Consider the following 25,083-nt stretch of genomic DNA (forward strand, 5'->3'; position numbering starts at 1 on the left):
GCTGGTTTTGTAAGTTTGGGTCCTGTCCATGTATATCTGACATCCTCATAACACCATTCACTTTATCAAATGCAAAGCAGTGTCTGAGAGACAAGGCAAATCCATGAAACAGAAACTTTAGTTTGCTAATTTGCACACTACAAGCAGACATTAGTCTGCCTGCATTCTGTAGACAGACTGAGTCTTAGAGAACAGGAGGGAACTTCATAAAGATATTTCTGATTGCACTATAAGACACTTTTATTTCCCTCCAAAGTCTTTAAATATGGACGAAAAACATCAGTCATTTCTCAAGATGCCATTACAAGCAACATTCTCCAGCAGGTAAAAAAAATCTAAAATAGTTGCAACAAGAGCAACCCTGAGGATCCATAGAGATGCCGACTATAGTTGAAGGCATTCTTCTTTGTTTTGCAACAAGTGCATCAGCGTTAGGAGTCCTAGTGAATGATGTGGGAGAGTCTTCTGTTTTAATAAAGAAACTGCCTTGGCCAGCCCTTAGGTGGGTGGAGTAGACAGAACAGGAAGAAGGAAGTGAGGTAGATGGCTCAATCAGATACCACGCCTCTCCTAAGTAAGACAGACCGCCGTGCCTCTCCTCAGTGAGAGAGAGATGCCATGAAGCCACCCACCAGGTCAGACATGCTGAATATTTCCCGGTAAGACACCACTTGTGGTGTTACATAGATTATTAGATATCGGTTAGTCAAGATGTGAGTAAGAGCCTGAAAATAATGGGCCAGGCAGTGTTTAAAAGAATACAGTTTGTGTGTCGTTATTTGGGGGCACAAGCTAGCCAGCGATCAGGAGCAGGGCTGCAGGAAAGCAGCCCATAGCCCCTCACTACAAGTGAATGGGTTTATCCTGCATAAAACCTGCATTGACTATGTCAGGCAGAAGAAGTGCTCCAAGATCAGCTTCATTCTCACAGGCTTGGCTATTTCCAGAATCTGTGTCATAGGTGTACTCATTGTTGATGGATATTTAAAATCATTTTCTCCACATATGGTTGCCTCTGACACCCACATTACATGTGTTGCTTATCTATGGATGATTATCAATCACATAAGTACATGGTTTGCAACCAGCCTCAACCTCTTCTGTCTGCTGAAGATAGCAAATTTTTCTCACTACATCTTTCTCTTCTTGAAGAGAAGAATCAATACAATGTTTATCCTTCTTCTGGGATGCTTGCTTATATCATGGTCAATTTCTTTTCCACAAATAATGAAGATGTTTAATGATAACATGCAACACAGAAATACATCCTGGAGGCTTCACCTTCTTAAAAGTGAGTTTATTATAAACCATATTGTTCTCAACCTGGGAATCTTTTTCTTCTTTATGATAACTATCATTATATGTTTCCTAATAATTATTTCAATTTGGAGGCACAACAAGAAGATGAAATTGAATGTCTCAGGATTCAATAACAATAACACAGAAGTTCATGTGAAAGCCATGAAAGTTTTAATTTCTTTTATTATCCTGTTTATCTTGCATTTCATAGGTGTTTTCATAGAAACCCTGAGCTTTTTCAGATCAGGAAATAAATTGCTGCCTGCTTTGGGTTTGGCAATTGCATGCATATATCCTTGCTGTCACTCATTCATCCTAATTCTAGCAAACAGCCAGCTGAAGCAAGCATCTTTGAGGACACTGAACCAATTAAAGTGCTGTGGGAAAGGCACGGATGTCAAAATGACATGGCAAACTTAGAGAGAAATGGGTGGTCACAGAAATAAGCCTGGTGTGGAGATCTTTGAAGACAGTTTTCACTATGTTCTAGCATTGATTTAAAAGCAAGATCAAAACAAAAACTCTTACCTGACATCATGGAAATCTTTCTCCTTTTGGGACTGGAGAGATGGCTCAGCTTTTAAGAGCACATACAACTCTCTATTTTGTTGTTTGTTTGATTTGGGAGGTTTTGAGACAGGGATTCTCTGTGTAGCCCTATCTGTCCTGGAACTTGATCTGTAGACTAGGCTGGGTTCGACCTCAGAGATCTGCCTACCCCTGTTTCCCCATTACTGCAATTAAACGTGTGTGCCATCACACCTGGCTCTTAAATTGTTTTTAATATATGTCAAAAACCCTCATTCTTCGATGGACTTTTAATTCAATCTCCCGAACCTGCCACTTCTTCCTACATATTTCCCAAAGAAAAAAATGTCTAACCAGATATTATCTCTTATAAAATCCTTCAGCATGAGGTTAGACACCTATAACAAAGCTTGGCATTAGGATTCATCTGACTTCTGACTTCCCTGAAGCACTGATAATACCCTCTTCCCAGGAAGACCCAAGGGAAAAGCAAAGCCTGACAGTTACATTCATTCTTGACATTTAGAACATGAAGCTGGGGAAAGCAGTTGCTGCTTTTTTGTTTGAATACAACTTTTTTACAAAGTAACTTTTGCTTTTATTGTTTAGATCCCCCAAATCTTCCCTGCTGGGGGAAAATTTGATGCAATCTCAAAGATCTTAATAACATATGAATGGAACTCTAAAATAACAGCCAGGGGAACAGTTTATTTGAAGGAGAGTAGAGCAGAGCATCAGAAAGGGAGCCTACACCCTTCAGAGGCTGTGATTTCAGATAATGAAGTGAATGAAACAATCAAAGTTGAAGGAAGATTCTGCTGGAGCAGATGTTAAGAAGTCATGGTTGTCTTTGACCAGGAGACAAATGACTGTAGAATGTGACTATAGTATGAAATTTTCCACCTTATGGTTTTACGCTCTCTCTCTCTCTCTCTCCCTCTCTCTCTCTCTCTCTCTTCCTCCCTCCTTCCCTCCCTCCCTCCCCCCCCTCTCTGTCTGTCTCTCTCTCTCTCACACACACACACACCACACACACACATACACAGAGAGAGAGAGCTACATTTATAATGCAGATTGTTAAGTGAATTTTTATATCTAAACCATTATTACATCAGTGTCTTCTTTACTTCATTTAAAAATGTGTGTGGAACTTACACTTATACGTGTGTGTGTGTGTGTGTGTGTGTGTGACTTGCTTGTATCTATGTCTGAGTACCACATGTGTCCCTTGTGTCCAGAGAAGCCAGAAGGATACCCTGGCACTGAAGTATGCTATAGACCGTTGTGAGCCACCAAGTGGGTGCTGGAACTGAACCCATATCTCTGTAAGAGAAGCATGTGTTCTAAAGCACAGAACTCTGCTCAGTCCTAGAGCAACTTTTTGAATCTTGAATTTTACTACACAATTTTTAAAAAGTTTACCAGATCAGTTAAAAATGTATAATACTGTCTGGGCATCTGTGCTCTGAATATTAATTATATTAGCATATAATTGATTTTCACTCCAATTTTTAAATTATCTATAAATATTTTCACTTATATTAAGTTGCTTATATTTAGTGTATCTTGTTTTCCACTGTTTCAAATAAATATAAAATGGCTATCATGAACGCTATACACAATATATATGTGTATATAAATGACATTTTATTAGGAAGGTCTCACTCATTAGCCTAGGTTTGCATTTAAACTCAACAGCAATCCTTCTACTGCAGTCTCCCAACTACATGGGTTGCTAGACTGAGGTATCACCCCTGACCAAAAAAAAATACTTTCTTTAAACAATTATTTCATAGATATTGAAATTATAGTGTTGAACAAGGCTACAGTATAATGAATAATATATTGTAGAAAGAAAAAATAGCAAACAATAACTAAAATATTTGTTTACATTTCTAGATTTAAAAGTCTGATTGGTGTTTAGCAAATAAATGAGTCAGTCCTTGGGGCAGAGAAAGGTTTTCTGAAGTTAAGATGGTTTTTACCCAAGCTAAGTAAGGTTGCGGAGTAAAGTGGAGAAAAAGAGGAATTCTGAGTAGGAAATAGCATGTACACTGAAGGAGCTCAAGACATTGCAGGAAATAAATGTCCAGGATCACCACGTTTACCAACCAGAGTCTTAAGTATTTTAAGAAAAATTCCAATTGGAAGAAATTCAGAAATTTTCTTACAGAACTGATAACTCTTTCTCTAGAAAGAATGAAGAAATATTTTAAGATGGAATAAATATCCCTTATCATCCAGTCTTACTATTTTTGTGCTGTCTTGGTTACAAAAGCATACTTTAAAAATAAATATATATTCAATGCTGAGTTTGGGGTTTTAGCAACCAGCACATACATTTTAATGATTCTTTATCTTCACTCTTAGCCTTCTTAGCCTTAGAATTATCATAATGATTTTCTTTATTATTTTATGCTTTAATGCTATGTCATAGATATGTTGATGTTGTGTCTGTTAGTTTGCTATCTAGAAAATATTTTATAATGTTTGGTGAAATCATTTGTAATTTATATTAATTAAAAATTACATTTTTATGTTTTCTCCTCTTATTATTTTTGTCAATATTACTTTAGTTTTAATTGTGCTTTTCCTGTTATGACATTGTTCCATTTTTATATATAGTTTCATTGAGCATGAGTTCATAAAATAAAAAGATATAAAATATATTATTGATTATGATTATTTACACTTTCAATCATTAATTAATTACATTATATTTTCAGACAGATAGGTAGGTAGAAGATAGAGAATGGAAAGCAGGGAGTATTTTTTATAAAATTTACAAATTACTTTATCTGTAAATAATTAAGTACATGAGGTTTTTTCTTTTCATCCCATTACAGATTGCAAAATTTTCTATGTAGCATTCATATACATAGAAAACAGATAAATAAAAACTGAAATATGAAAAAAAATCTGTGTGGTTAAGGTTCTTTTTTACAGTAAGGGAAGAGTCATCACTGTGTCTATGTGTAAGCACTGCTTTCCTATTTCTGATCAGTTGCTTTGCAGATCTTGCTGGCATGGGTCTGGTGGTCTAGTCTTAATGTATTTTTTCCCATTTTGGTGTTATGTGTTTCAAACTTGCTGTGTAGCTGAGGATGGTTTTGAACTTCTAAAACTCAAGTCTCTGCCTCTTGAGCACTAAGATGATAAACAATGCACCACCAAGCCTGATTTTATTCAGCACTGGAAATCAAATCTAGGCATTTGTACATGGTAGGCAAGCATCCCACTACCTAAATTAAATGCCTACCTATCCTGTATTTTGTGATTCTTTTTGAACCCAATTTTATTAGAATTTTGTGTGTATGTGAGTCTGCAGTTCAGGTTTTCAGTGTGTTCTGATAGCATGAAATTGATTTTGCATATTAACATTATTTAAAGACAAGACCAGTGTTGAAATTTTTTTAACAAGGTCTCACTATATAGTCCAGCCTCAAACTTTAAGTGGCTTTATTGGCTTAGACTTGCAAATATTGAGTTTACAAGCATTTTCCAGGACACTCAAGTTAAACATCATTAAAATTAAATTTCCAGTTTGTGAAATTTGATGCAGTGCAAGCACAAATTTACGTCCCTGTGCACACATACAAAGGCCTTTACTAAAACCTCTCAGATCAACAGATCTTTACACTCCCCTCCACTGAATGCCATGGTTCAGAGGTGAGTATCTCTATGTGAACTCTTCTCTGAATTCATATTCTCTTATCCTGTGTTCATTACAATACTGCCTTCTAGGGACTGTTGTCTATTGTTAACATCCAGTCTTACTTCTGATTTTGGAGGGGCAGAGCCAGATGGCTCATCCTATGTATGTGAGTGTTCCATTTAAAAGAAACTCATACGCAAGGAGATTAATATTTTCCTCAGCAATCAACTTTTTCAGCACTTTTTTTTCTCTTTCAAAATTTATACTATCCTTTAACTTCATAGAGAGGCCATTAATATGTGTTTAGGGGAGGGAGGGTAGTACATGTACTTATATTTCTGATTGCTTTTTTATTGCCTTTTTAAAAAATCTAGAAAAGAAGGAACCTCATCACAATCTTTTTTGCTACATTTTTAAAATACATTTTAATTAAAATATAATTATATCATTTCCTCTTTTTCTTTTCCTCCTTCCAATCCCTAACACATCCCTGCTCACTCTTAAATTGATAGCTTCTTTTTATTTGATTAATATTATTATACAAATACATATATGTGTATTTATGCACAAGTATGTTAAAACATGCTGAGCCCATTTTTGTTGTCTTTGTACATATGATCTTAGAATTGAAGCCATATGTCTCTCCAGGGACCCCTCTACTCAAACTGCATTCCTCCTCTTCTCCCCAGTATCCCAGCTTCACTCACCATATTGTTTTTTTTTCCTCATTTTTTATTAAAAATTTCCATCTCCTCCCCATTCGCTCCCCTCCCTTCCACCCATAAGCCCACTCCCTCCCTCCCCAAGCCAAAGAGCCATCAGGGTTCCCTTCACTATGGTAAGTCCAATGTCCTCCCAACTCCCCCCAGGTCCAGGAAGGTGAGCAACCAAACTGACAAGGCTCACACAAAGCCCGTCCATGCCGTAGAGTCCAAGCCCATTGCCATTGTCCTTGGTTTCTCAGTCATCCTCCACCATCAGCCACATTCAGAGAGTCCAGTTTGGTCGCATGTTCCATCAGTCCCATTCCAACTGGAGTTGGTGATCTCCCGTTAGTTCTGTCCCACTGTCTCAATAGGTGAACGCACCCCTCACGGTCCTGACTTTCTTTCTCATGTTCTCCCTCCTTCTGCTCCTCATCAGGACCTTGGGAGCTCAGTCCGGTGCTCCAATGTGGGGCTCAGTCATTTTCTTCATCTATCGCTAGGTGGAGGTTCTATGGTGATATGCAAGATATTCGTGAGTATGGCAATAGAACCTGGCCATTTCTGGCTCCCTCTCCTCAGCTGCACAAGGAACTAGCTGGGGGGCATCTTGCTGGACACATGGGAACCCCTCTAGAGTCAAGTCTCTGCCAACCCTAGAATGGCTCCCATAATTAAAATATATATTTCCCTGTTCCCACATCTACCCTTCCTATATCCCAACCATCCCATTCTCCCAAGCTCTCCCCATCATCCACTTGAAACATTTCTCTCCCCATACCCCCTTACCCTATCTCACCCCACCCCCAAGTTCCCAAATTTTGCCCGGCGATCTTGTCTACTTCCAATATCCAGGAGGATTACTATGAGTTTTTCTTTGGGTTCACCTTCTTATTATCTTCTCAAGGATCCTGAATTATAGGCTCGATGTCGTTAATTATGGATAGAAACCAATTATGAGTGAGTACATACCATGTTAATCTTTTGGGGCCTGGGTTACCTCACTCAGGATGGTGTTTTCTATTTCCATCCATTTGCATGCAAAATTCAAGGTGTCATTGTATTTTACCGCTGAGTAGTACTCTAATATGTATATATTCCAACTTTCTTCATCCATTCTTCCACTGAAGGGCATCTAGGTTGTTTCAGGTTCTGGCTATTACAAATAATGGTGCTATGAACATAGTTGAACAAATGCTTTTGTAATATGATAGGTCATCTCTTGGGTAAATTCCCAAGAGTTGAATTGCTGGGTCCTGGGGTAGGTTGATGCCAAATTTCCTAAGAAATCGCCACACTGCTTTCCAAAGTGGTTGCACAAGTTTGCATTCCCACCAGCAATGGATGAGTATACCCCTTACCCACAACCTCTCCAGCAAAGGTTATCATTGGTGTTTTTGATTTTAGCCAATCTGACAGGTGTAAGACAGTATCTCAAAGTTGTTTTGATTTGCATTTCCCTGATAGCTAAGGAGGTTGAGCATGACCTTAAGTGTCTTTTGGTCATTCAAACTTCTTCTGTTGAGAATTCTCTGTTCAGTTCAGTGCCCCATTTTTAATTGGGTTAATTAGCATTTTAAAGTCTAGTCTCTTGAGTTCCTTATATATTTTAGAGATCAGACCTTTGTCTGTTGCAGGGTTGGTGAAGATCTTTTCCCAGTCAGTGGGCTGCCTTTGTGTCTTAGTGACAGTGTCCTTTGCTTTACAGAAGCTGCTCAGCTTCAGGAGGTCCCATTTATTCAATGTTGCCCCGAATGTCTGTGCTGCTGGGGTTATACGTAGGAAGTGGTCTCCTATGCCCAAATGTTGTAGAGTACTTCCCACTTTCTCCTCTAACAGGTTCAGTGTGTTCCGATTGATATTGAGGTCTTTAATCCATTTGGACTTGAGTTTTGTGCATGGTGATAGATATGGATCTACTTTCATTCTTCTACAAGTTGACATCCAGTTATGCCAGCACCATTTGTTGAAGATGCTTTCTTTCTTCCATTGTGTACTTTTAGCTCCTTTATCGAAAATCGGGTGTTCATAGGTTTGTGGTTTAAGATCCGGGTCTTCTATTCAATTCCATTGGTCGACTTCTCTGTTTTTATGCCAATACCAAGCTGTTTTCAATACTGTAGCTCTGTAATAGAGTCTGAAGTCAGGGATGGTAATGCCTCCAGAAGTTCCTTTATTGTATAAGATTGTTTGGCTATCCTGGGTTTCTTGTTCTTCCATATAAAGTTGATTCTTGTCCTCTCAATATCTGTGAAGAATTTTGATGGGACCTTGATGGGGATTGCACTGAATCTACAGATTGCCTTTGGTAGAATTGCCAGTTTTACTATGTTGATCCTCCCAATCCAAGAGCAAGGGAGATCCTTCCATTTTCTGGTATCCTCTTCAATTTCTTTCTTCAAAGACTTAAAGTTCTTGTCAAATAGGTCTTTCACTTCCTTGGTTAGAGTTACCCCAAGATATTTTATGCTATTTGTGGCTATCATGAAAGGTGACACTTCTCTGATTTCCTTCTCTGCTTCCTTATCCTTTGTATATAGGAGGGCAATAATTTTTTCGAGTTGATCTTGTATCCGGCCACAATACTAAAGGAGTTTATCAGCTGTAGGAGTTCTTAGGTGGAGTTTTTGGGGTCGCTTATGTACACTATCATATCATCTGCAAATAACGAAAGTTTACCTTCTTCCTTTCCAAATCGAATCCCCTTGATTCCCTTATGTTGTCTTATTGCTATTGCTAGAACGTCAAGCACTATATTGAAGAGATAAGGAGAGAGTGGACAGCCTTGTCATGTTCCTGAATTTAGTGGGATGGCCTTGAGTTTCTCTCCATTTAATTTGATGTTAGCTGTCGGCTTGCTGTAAATAGCCTTTATTATATTTAGGAATGACCCTTGTATCCCTAATCTCTACAAGACCTTTATCATAAAGGGGTGCTGAATTTTGTCAAATGCTTTTTCAGCAACTAATGAGATGATCATATGGTTTTTTCCTTCAGTTTATTTATATGATGGATTACATTGATAGATTTTCGTATGTTGAACCAGCCCTGCATCTCTGGGATGAAGCCTACTTGATCGTAGTGGATAATTTTTCTAATGTGTTCTTGGATTCGGTTTGCCAGTATTTTATTGAGAATTTTTGCATCAATTTTCATGTATGAGATTGGCCTGTAATTCTCTTTCTTGGTTGACACTTTGTGTGGTTTAGGTATCAGGGTAACTGTAACTTCATAAAAGGAATTTGGCAATGACTCTTCTGTTTCTATATTATGAAATACCTTAAGGAGTATAGTTATTAGGTCTTCTTGGAAGTTCTGGTAGAATTCCACATTGAAACCATCTGGTCCTGGGCTCTTTGGTAGGGAGGTTTTTGATAACAGTTTCTAATTCTTCGTGACTAACGGGACTATTTAGAGCGTTTACCATTTTCAGTCTTCCCCTGGAGTGTGTTTTCCTCATTACCTCCATTTCATTTTTCAGGTCTTGTACTGTTTCCCTTGCCTGTTTGATTGCTTTTTCTTGTTTTTCTTGGTTATCTTTGAGAGATATATTTATTTGTCTACCTTTTTGTTTGTCATCTCCATTTCTTTATGGCAGTTTTTTACCTTCTGTTTAAGGTCCTCTATTATTTTCATAAAGTACTGTTTAAGGTCGATTTCTTCTATTTCTTTTGGAGTAGAGTGTTCAATTTTTGTTTCGGGATGCCTGGATTCTGGTGATGTCATGTTGCCTTTCGGGTTGTTGGAGGAGTTCTTGCATTGGCGCCTGCCCATCTCTTCCTTCAAATGGAGCTAGCAGAGACTTGGTGACTTGTTCCAATCCGTGCTCTGACTGAATCTGGGTGGATCTCCTCAGTGCCAGAGGAGGAGCTATTCCTTGCAGAACAGTCTGAAGGATCCCGCAGTCCCTTGCTGGGCTCCTCAGACCTGCCTTGAGGGCAGCCTCTCCCCCCTCTGGTTAGGTGGCCTTGGTATAGGGTCAGGACACTTGAATACACTAGGGAAAGCCGTCCAGATGGGACTCCACAGCACTGAATCAGGGATTCCTGGTAGCTGAGGGACGCCTCCCAGATCTGTCTTCTGGTTTTAAGATCTAGTGTCTTTGCTCCCAGATGTGTCTTCTGGTATGAATATCCGGTGTCTTTGCTCCCAGATGTGTCTTCTGGTCCTCCCCGATGTGTCTTCTGGTCCTCCCAGATGTGTCTTCTGGTCCTAATATCCAGTGTCTTTGCTGGCCAGGGAGTTCCGGAGAGGGCCTACTTTGCCACAGGCAGGCTCCCAGATGTGTATTCTGGTCCTAATGTCACCATTTTCTTAAAAACAGAAATTGGCCATTGGTGCGGGAGAATTATCTGTATTCTGTCAATCTGTTTTTTTGAATAAATGCTGATTGGAGAGGCAGGAAGTATAGGTGGGTCAACCAGACAGGAAGTAGAGGTGGGGCGATGAGAACAGGAGAGTGCTGGAAAGGAGGAAGCCCATTTCCCCCATTCCTGCCCAGACCACAGAGAAGCAAGATGTAATCTACCCAGCTGAGAAGGGTACCGAACCATGTGGCTAACATAGATAAGAATAATGGGTTAATATAAGCTACAAGAGCTAATAAGAAGAATGAGCTAATGGGCCAATCAGTTTTATAACTTATGGAGATCTCTGCGTGATTTTCTTTTGGGCTTGCCGGCTGTAGGGTATAGGGTGGGACAGAAAACCCCAACAAGCTGGCCCTCATGTTACATGCCATACTGTTCTTAACTTCCTTTCAGTATTTTTTGTTGTTTTGTTAAACGCATCCAAATCTTTTTTATCATAATTGAGGGCCTGCATTTAATAATACTTCATCTTCTTCAAAGAGTTTAATGTTCTTAAAGGCAAATTCATATAAAACAGACAAGTCATATTAATGTTATAATTTCTGTGTAACCTTTCAAGACACATGTCACTTTAAAAAGTTTTCTTCTCATAAGAAATTTATCTGTTTAGTATTGTTACATGTGCTTTTCAAGTTATATTGAATATTCTTTATCAAATTCTATTTCTGGAAGATTTACTATTAGATTTTCTTTGATGTTTTATTGTTACAGTTCTTACCTGTATGACTGTGACCTCCATTAATTTAAAGTTGTCATAATATTTGAAGGAGGGACCCATTCTGTTCTTTTCCATGTGGGTATCTAATTATTCTAGAAATTATCTTAAGAATATTCTTTGTAACCTAATGACACTCATATACAGTGTGCTTTTGCCTGATTGTGTTTCACTGTGAGATCCAGCAATCTATGCCCATCATTCAGGCCAATACAAAGAGAAGTCTTTTTTTCTCTAAATGCCTATTTGCTCAATTAAAACTGAAGATATGGTTGTGGGTGATGCATAACCATAACTCTCAGAATTCAGAGGGCAGGATGGGAAGGTCATAAATTCAAGTCTAGCCAGGGATACATAGGAAGACCCTGTCTCAAACACATACATACTCATGCATTAATGATAATGATAATAGTAGTAGTAGTAGCAACTATATTAAAGATAGATTTTGAAGATGAGTTGAGATGATGAATAGGAAGGGTTTAACATATTAAACACTCACAAAATGTCACTTTTAATTTTAGAATCATCTACCTATTTGACTGGGGTTTTCTGTCCCCTCATTAGAACACAAGCCCTTGGGCAAAGAAGGCATTATGGATCTATGAGCCAGTCTCTTATCTCAGAGACTTGAATAGAGCATGCTGAAACACTCAAGAAATATTATTTAAATGAATGAAAGAATTAATGTTATTAAGTAGAAACATGATAATTGAAAGGACGGGTCAAAATTTATTTGCACAATCTTCATGCACGAAGGTCACAGAACTCAGTATATAAATAACCACAGCTGCTCTGTGTGGTATTTGTGAAACCTCTTAATTCTACAGTGAGCTAACATTTTACTTGAATCAATTTTGGAGTCAGTGATTACCTTCATTTGTTCCTCCTACATATTATTATATATTTTAACTGTGGTTGTAAATGGTGTCAATTTCTAAATTTTTTTGTCTTATGTTTCTGCTTGATTTTTGGAGTTTAGATTATTTCCAGTTTCTGAAGTTCTTTCGCTATATTATCCAGGTCTCAAACCCCTGGGTTCAAGTGATCTCAGCCTGCCAAGGAGCTTGAACTGCAGGTGTGTGACACCTAGTTGAAAACAATGGTTTCATAATGAAGAGGAGGCAAGGGGGTGTTGGTTCCTGTTGTCTGACCAATGTTTCTGACATTTGCTCCATATTTGACTTTTTCCAGAACAAGGAAACTTTATTCATTTTTTATTCATTTTTTAGATTGACCACACTTCCTCTTTCCCCTCTTCCCACTTGCTCCACCTCCACCCAACCAAGCCCCATCCACTCCTTAGAAAGAATAAGGCCTACCATGGGGATGCAACATGGCCTGGCACATTCAGTATAGGCAGGGCCAAGTCCCTCCCCTCTGCAACAGGCTGAGCAAGGCATCTCACCCTATGGAATGGGTTTCAAAAGCCTGCTTATGCACCAGCAATAGATAGTGGTCCCACTGTCAGAGATTCCACAAGCAGACCAGGCTACAAAACTGTCACCTGCATGCAGATGTTCTAGTTTGGTCCCACACATGCTCCCCAGCTTTCAGTCTAGTATCCATGAGTTTCCCCCTCATTATCTTGACCCTGCTTGCTCCTATAATTCCCCTTCTATCTCTTCAACTGTACTCCCATAGCTCAGCCTGTTGCCTGGATGTGGGTCTCTGCCTCTGCTTCCGTCAGTTACTAGATTAAGATTCTATGATGAGAGATATGGTAGTCACCAATATGATTACATGGGATGATCAGTTCAGGTGCCCTCTCCACTTTTGCTAGGTGTCATAGCAGGGGGCTATTCTGGAAGATTTCTGGGGATTTCCCTAGCTATATTTTTCCCCTAGCCCCATAATGGCTCCCTCTATGGAATTATCTCTTTCATTTTTCATCTTCTCAATTCCTTTCTCAACTTGACCTTCAAGTTACCTCATGTTCTCACACCCCATTATGTTCCCTAATATCCCCCCACCCAGTTTACCCAAAAGAATAACAAAGTTTAGCCACATTTTTTGACTGGCGGCATGCAGTATCTCCCTTAAGAGATGGTTTACTGATTCAGGGGTAGCAGAGAAAAAAAGCCACAGGGTTTCTGGTGACTTCTGATTCTTTCAGAAGGATAAGCACTTAAATGGGGTTTGTTAGCCATGTGCTGCAAGTTACTTGGTGGCAACATGGGCCAACTGGTTATCAGAGTTGAGGTGGTAAGGATGGCTTCCCCCTGGTAGTCTCAGGCATTCAACCAACTTCCACCATGTTGGGATGGGCAGAGCAAGCAGGCAGGGCCGTATTTCCCCTAGTAATGCCACAGCTTAGGTTCTTAAGAAGTGCTTTGCATTTTAAGAAGTAGTCCTGGTCAGAAAAAGATTACAGATATGCAATAAGAATGGATTTAGACATAAAAGACCTCTAAATGAGACACAGTATGTTTAAAATATGTAGTTAGGCTTGGGAGAGGGAAAAAAAAGAGTAAAGAAACAGTAAATGTAATATAAAAGAGTACAGACGGTCATAGATTAAAGGGGTAAAGATAACCAAATAAATATTAAACTTGTTGAAAAAGTAATAGATTAAGAAAAATAAGCCACATAAAGGTGAAAAATACACAGAGAGTCTGGATTATGTATATTATTGTGTTTTCTTTAAATTTTTTGCCTGTGAAGGAGCTAAGTACAGAGAGACATTTCATTGTATAGGCTGCTAAGCTAAACAAAGATGTATAACTTAAAGGTATCTTGATTTCAAACTATGGATCTAAGGATATGTTGCTTTGGGAAAAAAAGGTTCTTTTGATTTCACAGAGGATGAGATCCTGTAAAATCCTTCCAGATTAATGTGATTTGATAGACCAAGATCCCCTGAAAGGTTGCTGTAAACATCCCAAAAATTACTTTTCCCAACAAATGCAGGAAGCAGTTTGGAGAGAACTGTGCCCATATTTCCAAATATTGTTTATAAATATTTGTTTAAAGGGGTATATGCTATAGAGATTTGCATTGTTATGGATCTTGGCTTATTGATACAAATTTAAGGTCAATTTTGTTATATGTATATTTCTGCTCTTGATTAAAGTATTGTGTTTGTGCAGCTCATTTAAAAATGTAATTTATAATTAAGAAATATAGGAAAATAGATAATCTTTAATAGTCAAGATTCTAGTCATGTTGATTGGGTTTTCTAGATGCACAGATATATATTTCAGTTAGATAGATAATCTTCAAATCTTTCAGAGACCTTCAGAATATGGCATTTAAAATGATTTAAGAATTTAGGACCTCTAATGACAATTAGACACACCTCCTGGCAGCACCAATCTATGTCAAGAAGAAGATAGACATTGAACAGGCTTCTTAAAGAGTTACTAGACATTTGGGCAAGAAACTGTTCTTGCCTGGACTGCTTGATTAACTGGACATGCAGGACCCATAGAGAAATGACTGCTGAGCTTGCCTAAAGGTGAGACTGTCCTTCAGAGTTCCTGCTTTATGAAAGAGTCTGCAGACATTGTGCAGGGCACAGAAGAAAGTGACTAACAAGCTGCCAATATAGGAGGAACTGTCTTTGAAATTTCCTGCTTTGTAGAAAAGTCTGTGATATTATGGGCCTGTGGTCTGAACGTGGATGCTCCAAAGATACAGAACTTTGGGTGGCTATCCAGGCAATGAGATGTCTCTGTCAATTCTAGAATTTTGGAAGTTGCTTACAATGCACTTTTTGTTTTCTTAGGTAATATATCTTTCTGGAGTCTTTGATAGAGGTGAAGAATAAATATTTATAGTTAGAGTTTCACTTAAGCGGCTTGTTTGCTCCCAACCTCAACATCCTCTACTTTCTAATGATAAGAAATGTTTCTTACTCGCTATTTCTCTGACTGAAAAGGATATTAAGTGCAGTTTTTATCTTTTTGTTGGGAAGCGTGCTTACCTTATGGCTACTTTCGTTTACACAAATGAAAAGGAGACTAAGTGCAGTTTTTTATCTTTTTGTTGAGAAGTGTGCTTACCTTATGGCTACTTTCTTTTACACAAATGATAAAGATGGTTCATGACATAAAATTGCACCAAGGAAACACATCTTGGATCCACCAATGAAAAAAAATTGCTTTGTTATTAATCAAAGTTTAACCAGTTTGAAAATTCTTTTCTTCTTTTGGCAGCTCTGATTACATGTTTCCTGCTAATCATTTTTCTCTGGAGACACAACAGGCAGATACCGTCAGATGCCTCAGGAAACCTCAATCTTTTCTAATATTTTATGATTTTCTTTATCTTGCAATTTTTAGGCATTGCCATAAAAGTAGTAAACTTTACTCTGCCACAAAACAGACTCCTTTTTATAACCAGTTTGACAGCCACATGCCTCTATCCCTGTGTTCCCTCAGTCACCCTAATTCTAGGAAACGAACAGCTGAAGCAAGCCTCTTGGAGAGTGTTGCAGTGCCTAAAATGTTGAGAGATAGAAAGGAGTCTCAGAGTCATGAAAATGGACTTTTAGAGAAAGCTGAATAACTGATGCTCTTCCATCAGTTTAAAATTGGTATCAGATGTTTAAAAACAGAAAACCCTGCAATGGTTAATAACAGCTCAAGGAGTCTTTCTGGTGGCATGAAGCCTCAATTCACTTTGTGTCTTGACTATACAGATTCTTCACGCAAACTAACCAGATAGCAATTGGTCTGGAGACAAGTCCTTATGGAGACTGTTATGGTGAGAATATACCTAAAAGAAAAAAATCATTTCATTGTTACTCACTGAAATTCTGAGACTGGGTCAAAGAAAAAGAAAACAGAGGGTTATGATTGGTTTTTCATGTCTAGACTGAACTGGGGACCAGAAAGTGATGCTTCTTGTGTGTGTGTGTGTGTGTGTGTGTGTGTGTTTTCAGATTCTATTGCCTTCATCGTGTAAAGCCTAATATTCTTTGCTAATGGTATATATTTTATGAGATAAAATGACCACAATACTGGACATTGTTCTGTCAAAAACAGCTATGGAAATGTAATCTAGCCAAGGGAGGAACATCTATAAATCCAGCAAATCCACCCAGGATGAAGCAAAGCCATAAGCCATTGGGAACTGCGTGAATATTGTGCTAGAATCATGCACGCAAAAGAGTTAATATGGCTGGTAATAAAGAGATAAAAAAAATACTACACTGGGGTAGAACCTGTGTGAAGTCTGAAATTTCTGCCTTTGGTATTCTGGGGCTAATGGGAATCATATTCTCTACCACTAACTTGTTAGACTTTAAGAAATGTTGATTTGATTTCTAAAAAAAAATTTCTATTTTCCAGAACAGGTACCAAAGCTACACAGAGAAACCTCATTTCAAAAACAAATACTTCTTTTATTTTTTGAGATTATAATATAACAACTTTTCCCTTTTTCTTTTCATCCCTTTGAATCACCTCATATATCACTCTTTGCTCTTTCAAACCCATGGCCTCTTTTTCACTAATTATTCTTCTGTAGTTAATATTGACTGTCAACCTTACAGTACCAAAGATGATGGCACACCACTTTAATTCCAGCACTAGAGATTGAGGAAGGTGAATCACTGAATTTGAGAGCAGCCTGATCTACAGAGCAAGTTCCAGAATGGCCAGGATTATGAAGAGAAATCCTGTCACAAAAAATTTAAAAACAAGTAAACAAAAACCACCAAACAGATGAACATATGGATATGTTCTTAAGGGATTATATGGCAGAAGTTAAAAATGTGAGCAGCATCATGGCATGAACTGTGGTTCCAGTCTGCATTTTAAAAAAGCTAACTAAATAAGAGCATTTATTGATATGGGATGCCCTTCTGTATATGTGTTGCTTTTATTGGCTAATGAATAAAACTGCTTTGGCCTATGGCAGGGCAGAATATAACCAGGCTGGAAGAGATATAGACAGAGAGTAGGTAGAGTAAGAGAGACACTATGTGGCTGCTGAAGGAGACAGATGCCAGAACTTTATCTGGTAAGACACAGCCTTGTGGTGATACACAGAATAATAGAAATGGGTTGATTTAAAATGTAAGAGCTAGCTAGAAATATGCATGAACAATTGGCCAAACAGTGTTGGAATTAATATAGATTATTCGGGTCTGGGCTCCTGGGATAAATAACAGACTCTGTTTACAAAGTGGTGCCAACCATCTGGGGCGTGGGTCTATATAACATCTAAAAAAATCTTAAGAAAAAAAAAGAGGGATTCTAGACCCACAAAAACAGGAGCCAAGCACAGCTTCATAGTAACTGTATTTTTTCAGATAGGCTCACTTTGATGGCCATTAGCAGAGGTGTGGCTCCTTTATGATAAGACTCAGCATTAGCAGCAAAAACTGCTCAGCTCCTTTAAGGTAAGGCTTTCTGGTTCATGCTGGTAGCAGTAATGGTTCTGGCTCCTTCCAGAGGTCCTACACATAAATGGGGTTTGTGAGCAGCATCCTACTAGCTGTTTAATGGCAACATAGACCAGCTTTGTACCTGGAGCTGGGGTGGTGAGCATGGTTCCCAGAGGCAGTCAACATAATTCTGCCATGTTGGACAGTGTAAATGCCAATAGGCAGGGCCACAGAGTTGGTCCTAGCCATGCCTGCTTAGCATTTAGAAAAGAAAAAGAGGTACTCCTGGTCAGAAAATAATTACAAAATAAAGACAGATTCAGACAGAAATAAACCTCTTAAAAGATCACAGTGTATTTAAAAATGCTTGGGAGAAAGAATATAAAAAATATAGACAGTTCTAAAAAGAAATAGCTTTCAAAACTATAACAAAGTCTTTAAAGAGACAATAAAAGTAATATGAAGGAGTACAAACAGTAATAGATTAAAGGAGTTAAGAAAATTAAGGTGTGTAAAGATGGAATATACACAGTGATTCTGGATTATATATATTATTGTGTTTTCTTTAAATTTTTTAACTGCAGAGAGACATGATTCTGGGAGCTACTAGGTTAAACCAGTATATATATTTTAAAGTTATCTTGACTTCAAAAATTGAGTATAAGTATATGTTACTTTAGAAAAGAGGTTCTGCCTTTGTTTCCATAGAGAATGGGGACCTATGGATTCCTTCCTGGCTAATGTGACTTGATGAAACAAGACCCCCTGAAAGGTCTACATAAACACTAAATTAGTTCACCCAACAAACAGAAGAAAAAAAATTTGGAGAAAGCTACAAAATTCCCAAAATGATTGTTTACAATATTTGTTTTTACTTAAAAGGGGATGTGATATAGAAATGAATACTTTACATTGGTATAGACTTTGGTTTGTTGATACAAATTTAAGATCAATTTTATTATACATGTATTCCTACTTATGTTCAAGGTATTAATATTTATACATCTCATTTTAAAATGCAATGTGTAATTTAATATTACAGATTCATGAATAGTCATTTATAATTGTCAAACTTAAAATAATGTTAGGTTTTCTAGATATACAGAGATACATTTCAGTTAGATAGAAAATCTTCAACCTTAAAGACCTACAGAATACAGACTTTAAAAGATTTTAAGAATGTAGACTTTTTGGGAGGACCTTGGTCTTAACATAGAGTAGGGAACCATGATGGCTCCTTGGCCTGGAGAGGAAGGGAGGGGGTGTATGGGTGGAGGGGAGGGGATGGAAGGGGAAAGAGGAGGGGAGGAGATGGAAATTTTTAAATATACAAAATAAATCATATAAAAAAAGAATGTAGACTTTTCTCAACAGTGAAACATGCACATCAAAACAACTCTGAGATTCCATCTTACACCTGTCAAAATGGCCAAGATCAAAAACACTGATGACAGCTTATGCTGGGGAGGATATGGTAAAAAGAACATGCCTCCATTGCTGGTGGGAGTACAAACTGGTACTGCCAGTTCAGAAGTCAGTATGGTAATTTCTCAGAAAATTAGGAAACAACCTACAAAAAACCCAGAAATGCCACTTTCAGGTATATACTCAAAGGATACTTTATCTTACCACAAGGACATGTGTGTAGAGAGGAGCGATGGGCTGTGTTCCTGCCCGCCCTGCTCCCAACCTCCTGGCTATCTTATGCCCCGAAATAACAACACACAAATTGTATTCTTTTAAACACTGCTTGGCCCATTAGCTCTAGCCTCTTACTCACATCTTGACTAACCCATATCTAATAATCTGTGTAACACCACAAAGTGGTGTCTTACCAGGAAAGATTCAGCATGTCTGACCTGGTGGCTGGCTTCATGGTGACTGTCTCACTGAGGAGAGGCATGACATCTGCCCGAGGCGTCTGCCTAAGCCATCTGCCTCACTTCCTTCTTCCCAGCATTCTGTTCTGTCTCTTCCTCCCACCTAAGGGATGGCCTATCATATGGGCCAAGGCAGTTTCTTTATTAACCAATGAGAGACCTCCATCACATGTGCTCAACTATGTTCATAGTAACATTATTTGTAATAGTCAGAAAGTAGAAACCACCTAAATGCCCCTCAACCAAAGAATGGAAAAATAAAATGTGGTAGAAAATGGAGTACTACACAGTGGAAAAATATAATGACATCTTTAATTTTGCAGACAAATGAATGGATCTAGAAAATATCATATTGAGTGAGGTAACCCAAACCCAGAAAGACAATATAATATGTACTCACTCATAAGTGGCTTTTAGGCATAAAGCAAAAAAAAAAAAAAAAAAAAAAAAAAAAAAAACACCTAGAGTTCACAACCCCAGAGAACTTAGACAACAAAAACAAAGAGGACCCTAAGAGACATACATTGATCTAATATACTTGGGAAGTAGAAAAATGGCAAGATATCCTGAGTAAATTGGGAGCATAGGGATTATGGGAGAGGGCAGACAGGAAGAAGAAGGAAGATAGGGGAGTGGAGAAAATATACAGCTCAATGAAAACAATGAAAAAGAAAAAAAACTAAGACATAAAAAGGGCAAGTTCAAATGGGCTCATTGACATTTGCTGCCATGACTGGTGTCATGACTTACTTTCTTATTACTTTTTTATTTGTCCTGACTTTTGACTTTGATGACTTAGTCCTGATGGATTTTGTGATTCTATCTTGAACAGCTTAATTAGGCCTTTACCTTGAAAGTCCTTTGAAGTTGGACTTACATTCTTCTCTACCAGCAAAGAATTGATTTTGCTAATGAAGGGTGACATGGACTCTACCAGATTTGGACTTCCTTAAAAATAAATTATCAGTATGTAAAATGTTAGGCAATATAAACAGCACAAATTCTAGTTTCAAATACACCTGCATCCCTGCTCCCATATCCACCCTTCCTATATCCCAAGCACCCCATTCCTCAAGATTTCTATAGGAAAGTTTCTGAACGTCAATTCTTTACATCCCTTTTTCCACTGAATGCCATGCTTGAACCACTTGCTGCACATATACTCAGTAAGGTACTCCCTTACTTCCAGTCCTGGAAAGACCTAGTCAGGTAGCTCAATCTATAAGTGAATATTCTTTATACATTAAAACAATTGCTTCAAGAAAATCACAGTTTTTGTGTTTTTTCAGATATTTATTTATTTTTTATTTTTTCATTTTAATTTTTATTGCTTTATAAATAATACCATTCAAAATTTCTACTTCCTCCCCTCTTCCCATTTCCTTCCTGCTCCCCCACTCACCCTCCAATCCTAAGAAAGGGCAGGGTACCCTGCCCTGTGGAAAGTCCAAGGCCCTCCCCCCTCCATCCAGGCTTAGGAAGGTGTGCATTCAAATAGACTAGGATTCCAAAATGCCAGTACGTGCAGAAGAGACAAATCCCAGTGCCATTACCATTGGCTTCTCAGTCAGCCCCCATTGTCAGCCACATTCGGAGAGTCCAGTTTAATCCCATGCTCATCCACTCCCAGTCCAGCTGGATTTGGTGAGCTCCCATTAGATCAGATCAGTCACACTGTCTCAGTGGGTGGACCAACCCTTCGTGGTCCTGACTTCCTTGCTCATATTCTCCCTTCTTGTGCTCTTCAAATGGACCTTGGGAGCTCAGTCCAGTGTTCCGATGTTGGTCTCTGTCTCTATCTCCATCTATCACCTGATGAAGGTTCTATGGTGATATTCAAGATAGCCATCAGTCTGACTACGAAACAAGACCAGTTCAGGCACCCTGTCCTCTGCTGCCCAAAGACCTAGCTGAGGACATCCCTGTGGGCACCTTGGAGCCCCTCTAGAGCCAAGCCTTTTGCCAACCCTAAAATGGCTCTCTTAATTAAGATATCTTTTTCCCTGTTCCCATATCTGTACTGCCTCCATCTCAACCATCCCACTCCCCCAAGCTCTTCCCAACCCTCTCCTTCTCCCTTTTCTCTCCCCCTCTCCCCTTCCTCCACCCCCATGCCCAAGCTCCCAACTTTTGCCTTGTGTTTTTGTCTGAATTTTGCATGCAAATGGATGGAAATAGAAAACACTATCCTGAGTGAGATAACCCAGACCCAAAAATATGTATATGGTATGTACTAACTCATTAGTGGATTCTAGACATAAACAAAGGAAATTGAGCCTATAGTTCACAATCCTAGAGAAGCTAAATAATAAGGTGAACCCAAAGAAAAACACATATAGATCCTCCTGGAAATCACCAATAGTTTTTGGAATAACTATTTCAGCATTCCTTTTCTATCAGAATTTGTGTTCCCCACACTTTTAACCTCTGATGATGGATACGTGTACTGGAGATATTGCATCCATTTATATTTTTGAAGATTTATTCAACGTGTAATGTGTGCTCGTGTACATGTGTAAACACATTCATGAACATATGCACTAATAAGGGGGTAGTGTGTTCACCTACACATGTGTATGTGGAGGAAAGAAATCAATATCAGATGTTTTTCTTAATAACTCTCTGCTTCCAAAAGGTGGATGTTAGACTTCAGAAAGGAGATGGCATAAAAATGTTACCTTAGAAAATGAGATGTATTAGTAATAAGAGGGATATGTGACCACAGAGGACATCATCAAGTCATGCGGTGGGAAAGCATCATGAGGAATAGCATGCCAGAGGCAGCATGACAAAGCTGTGAGTTGAGAGAGCATTACACAAACATTAATAGAGTTAGCTTAAGGTGAAATTGTAAAAGAGATATCTGATGTGGACAGTATTTCAGAGACACCTTAAGAGAAGGGGAGGAAGGAGGGTTGATGGTTGATGAGAGGGAGAGGAGAGAAAGAGAATAGGGCATGTAAGATAAAGAGATAGAGAACTAGAATAAGGTAGAGCGAGCCCTACTTTGATAACTGTCCCTGAGGTATGGGGAGCTTGGCCATAGCTCAAAGCCAGTTTCAAGTCAGGTATCAACTAAGATTAAAAAGCACGTCTGTTTACAATTACTTTCTGCATCTTTAGGTTGTGTGGAAAAGAAAAGCAGGAGGCTTGCCAGTTCCTTATCTGGACAGACCCCACAGGGAAGCTAGTCTGATCTTAGAACAACAGGTCCATAGTCTACTAGCATTCCTCAATCTCACTGTTTTAACTCACCTACTTGATCAGTGGACCTCTGGGGACCTATCTGCCTCCTCTTCAAATACTGGGTCTACAGACATATGCCTCTGTATCTGGCCTTCACCTGGGTATTGGGATGCAGAATAATGCTGTCATGTTTACACTTCAAACATTTTAGCCATTGAGCAAATGTACATACAGACTGCTGAGTTCATTTAGTGTTGCTTATATGTATTTGTGTATAGAACTGACTGCTTGGGGCTGAATAACATATCAGGGGGCTCATTCCTGGGAAAGATAGCTCTCTTTCAGCAGCTAATAGTTACCTATAATTCTCAAGAGGCTTTTCTCCACCCACAGTTCTGCTATGTTCCCTGAGCTTTACATGTTTATATATCAATTGGGACAGGCCACCCACAGAGAACAAATTTCTGCATTGTGACCATTTGTGGCTCTCTGTAATGGTCTCCATCCGTTCCAAAAAGATGGTTCTTTGATGAGAGATGAGAGCTATGCTTCCCTGCCATTGCCCAATGAGCCCATTAATGAAGTGGCCAGGATCGCAACCATGGTGGTCAATGGATGGACTCAAATGCATGGATTTCCTCTTATGGAGGATGACCTGGCTATAACTGTGGTTGAGTACCAAATATGTGAGAAGCAAAAAACAACATTGAGCCCCAATATGACATTGTCAAGGACCATTCTCGACAAAAATACCTCTTGCTGGGGTAGGGGCATTGGGATTTAGAAATATAGTTAAAAATATGAAGACATGCTTAAGATAATAAAGCAGAAACATATTGAAATGTATCGGGAGGGAGTTCCAGTAAATTCCTAAATTACATGTGTTTAATTTACAACTGCTCAAAATACCCCTGACCCCAAAAGGTAGGAGTAAGACAAATAAAAACATAAAGGAACCGGAATTTTGGTCAGATCCTTAGACTTTTGTTTGAGGTAGAATAATATCTACTTCTCTATTCCTGAAATACAAGCTCTGGCTATTAGCCACACATGTTGACTATAATCTTGAGAGAACAGAACACTCTGATCTAAATCTAGGTGGGAACTTTGTTGGAGATAGAAACACAATAACCTTGAAAGAATAGAAGTAAGTTCCAAGTCTCTGACCTTTGGTCAATGTGGAAACAGGTTCACATTTTGGGGGCCCCACGTGGCATTGTTCTCCAGAAAAATCAGTCAATGACCTGGTTGCAGATAAACTATAGTGGATATACCATCATAGTATTCTATTCGGTATTGCTTTTGCCTGAGGAACTTACTTCATAGTGAAAAATAAAAAGGTGAATCTGGTCTATAGTCTCATGCTCATGTAATTCACTGGTTTTACCATGTCTCCCTCTATTCTGGAATATCTGGTTTGATAGAATAGCTGGATTTGAAAGAGGTATAACATAAACTAGATGGTAATGGTCTTTGATGGTTGAACAAAATTGATACTGATTTTTTCTTTTGCTGAGAATATCCTTAAGTGTAACAAAAATCACTCTAGAAAACCCTACCTCTCAAACAGAGTTCCCTGGCCCTACCTCACCAAGAGCTTCCATAGCTCACTGTTTACCTTTCTCTATTTCCTTTTAAAATTACATCTCTTTTTTCTTTTTATAGACATGCAAATGAAAATATTTTGTTGAACTTTATTTGCATGTGCTTTCTCAATGTATTTTAATTTCCCTCTGTCCAGGTGCTAGAATATTCTATCATTTTTGCCTCTGTTTGTTTCTTAGGCAAAGTAAACTTAAACTAACACTTTAAATCAGTCCTTTATCTTACCTAGAGACTAAAGAGGAAAAGAAAACTATAAACAACACTAGGATATATATATATATATATATATATTATGCTGACTGTAAGATAAACACAAAAGCTGCCAAAGGGAAGTTACAAATGAACATGGCATCTACAACCTTGGAAAGCAACTGTCAAAATGAATATAACCCTATAACTATGAAGCCCAAATCAGGAAGATTATCTTGATTTCAAGGCCATCCTATGGCACTATGACAACACACACACATATATATACCACACACTCGCTCCCTCACATACTCTCCTTTAGTGTGTTTGCTAAAATGCAAACACTTTTCCCTTATTTGCAACACTGACTGTAAAAACTAAAATATGTAAAACAGGTTAGCACAATGCTTATATATCTTGCTTGGTTATGAGAAATGGAGATGGCTAGGATATACAAATTATTATTTAAAGCAATTCTATTATGAGGACCCAACCCGTGACTGGAAAATAAAAAATAAAAAAGAAGGGAAATAAGTCTTTGTATCACAAAACCTATGTAGAAGACATGCAAACAGATAGTCAAGAACATATGCCACTCACTCAAATCTGATAGTGTCATGG

The 25,083-nt window shown here is 38.4% G+C and overlaps 1 protein-coding gene and 1 pseudogene across 1 annotated transcript; both read left to right on the plus strand.

The window, feature by feature from the left end:
- The first annotated feature begins 377 nt into the window (after positions 1–377).
- On the plus strand, positions 378–1,719 carry LOC119807091 (taste receptor type 2 member 106-like). The gene is made up of 2 exons (XM_038319243.1): positions 378–460; positions 837–1,719. The coding sequence occupies exons 1-2, from the start codon at positions 378–380 to the stop codon at positions 1,717–1,719; spliced, it is 966 nt and encodes a 321-aa protein (XP_038175171.1).
- A 10,872-nt stretch (positions 1,720–12,591) lies between these two features.
- On the plus strand, positions 12,592–15,763 carry LOC119807092 (annotated as a pseudogene).
- The last annotated feature ends 9,320 nt before the right edge of the window (positions 15,764–25,083 follow it).

The sequence above is a fragment of the Arvicola amphibius genome, chromosome 2 (genome assembly GCF_903992535.2).
Source record: "Arvicola amphibius chromosome 2, mArvAmp1.2, whole genome shotgun sequence".
In the NCBI taxonomy this organism is placed as follows: domain Eukaryota; kingdom Metazoa; phylum Chordata; class Mammalia; order Rodentia; family Cricetidae; genus Arvicola; species Arvicola amphibius.

Bases quoted from the DNA above. Each gene is read 5' to 3' on its own strand.
- LOC119807091 (XM_038319243.1), top strand. From the start codon at position 378: ATGCCGACTATAGTTGAAGGCATTCTTCTTTGTTTTGCAACAAGTGCA. The intron at 461-836 runs GTCTTCTGTTTT...AGCAGCCCATAG, and splicing joins CTAGTGAATGATGTGGGAGA to CCCCTCACTACAAGTGAATG.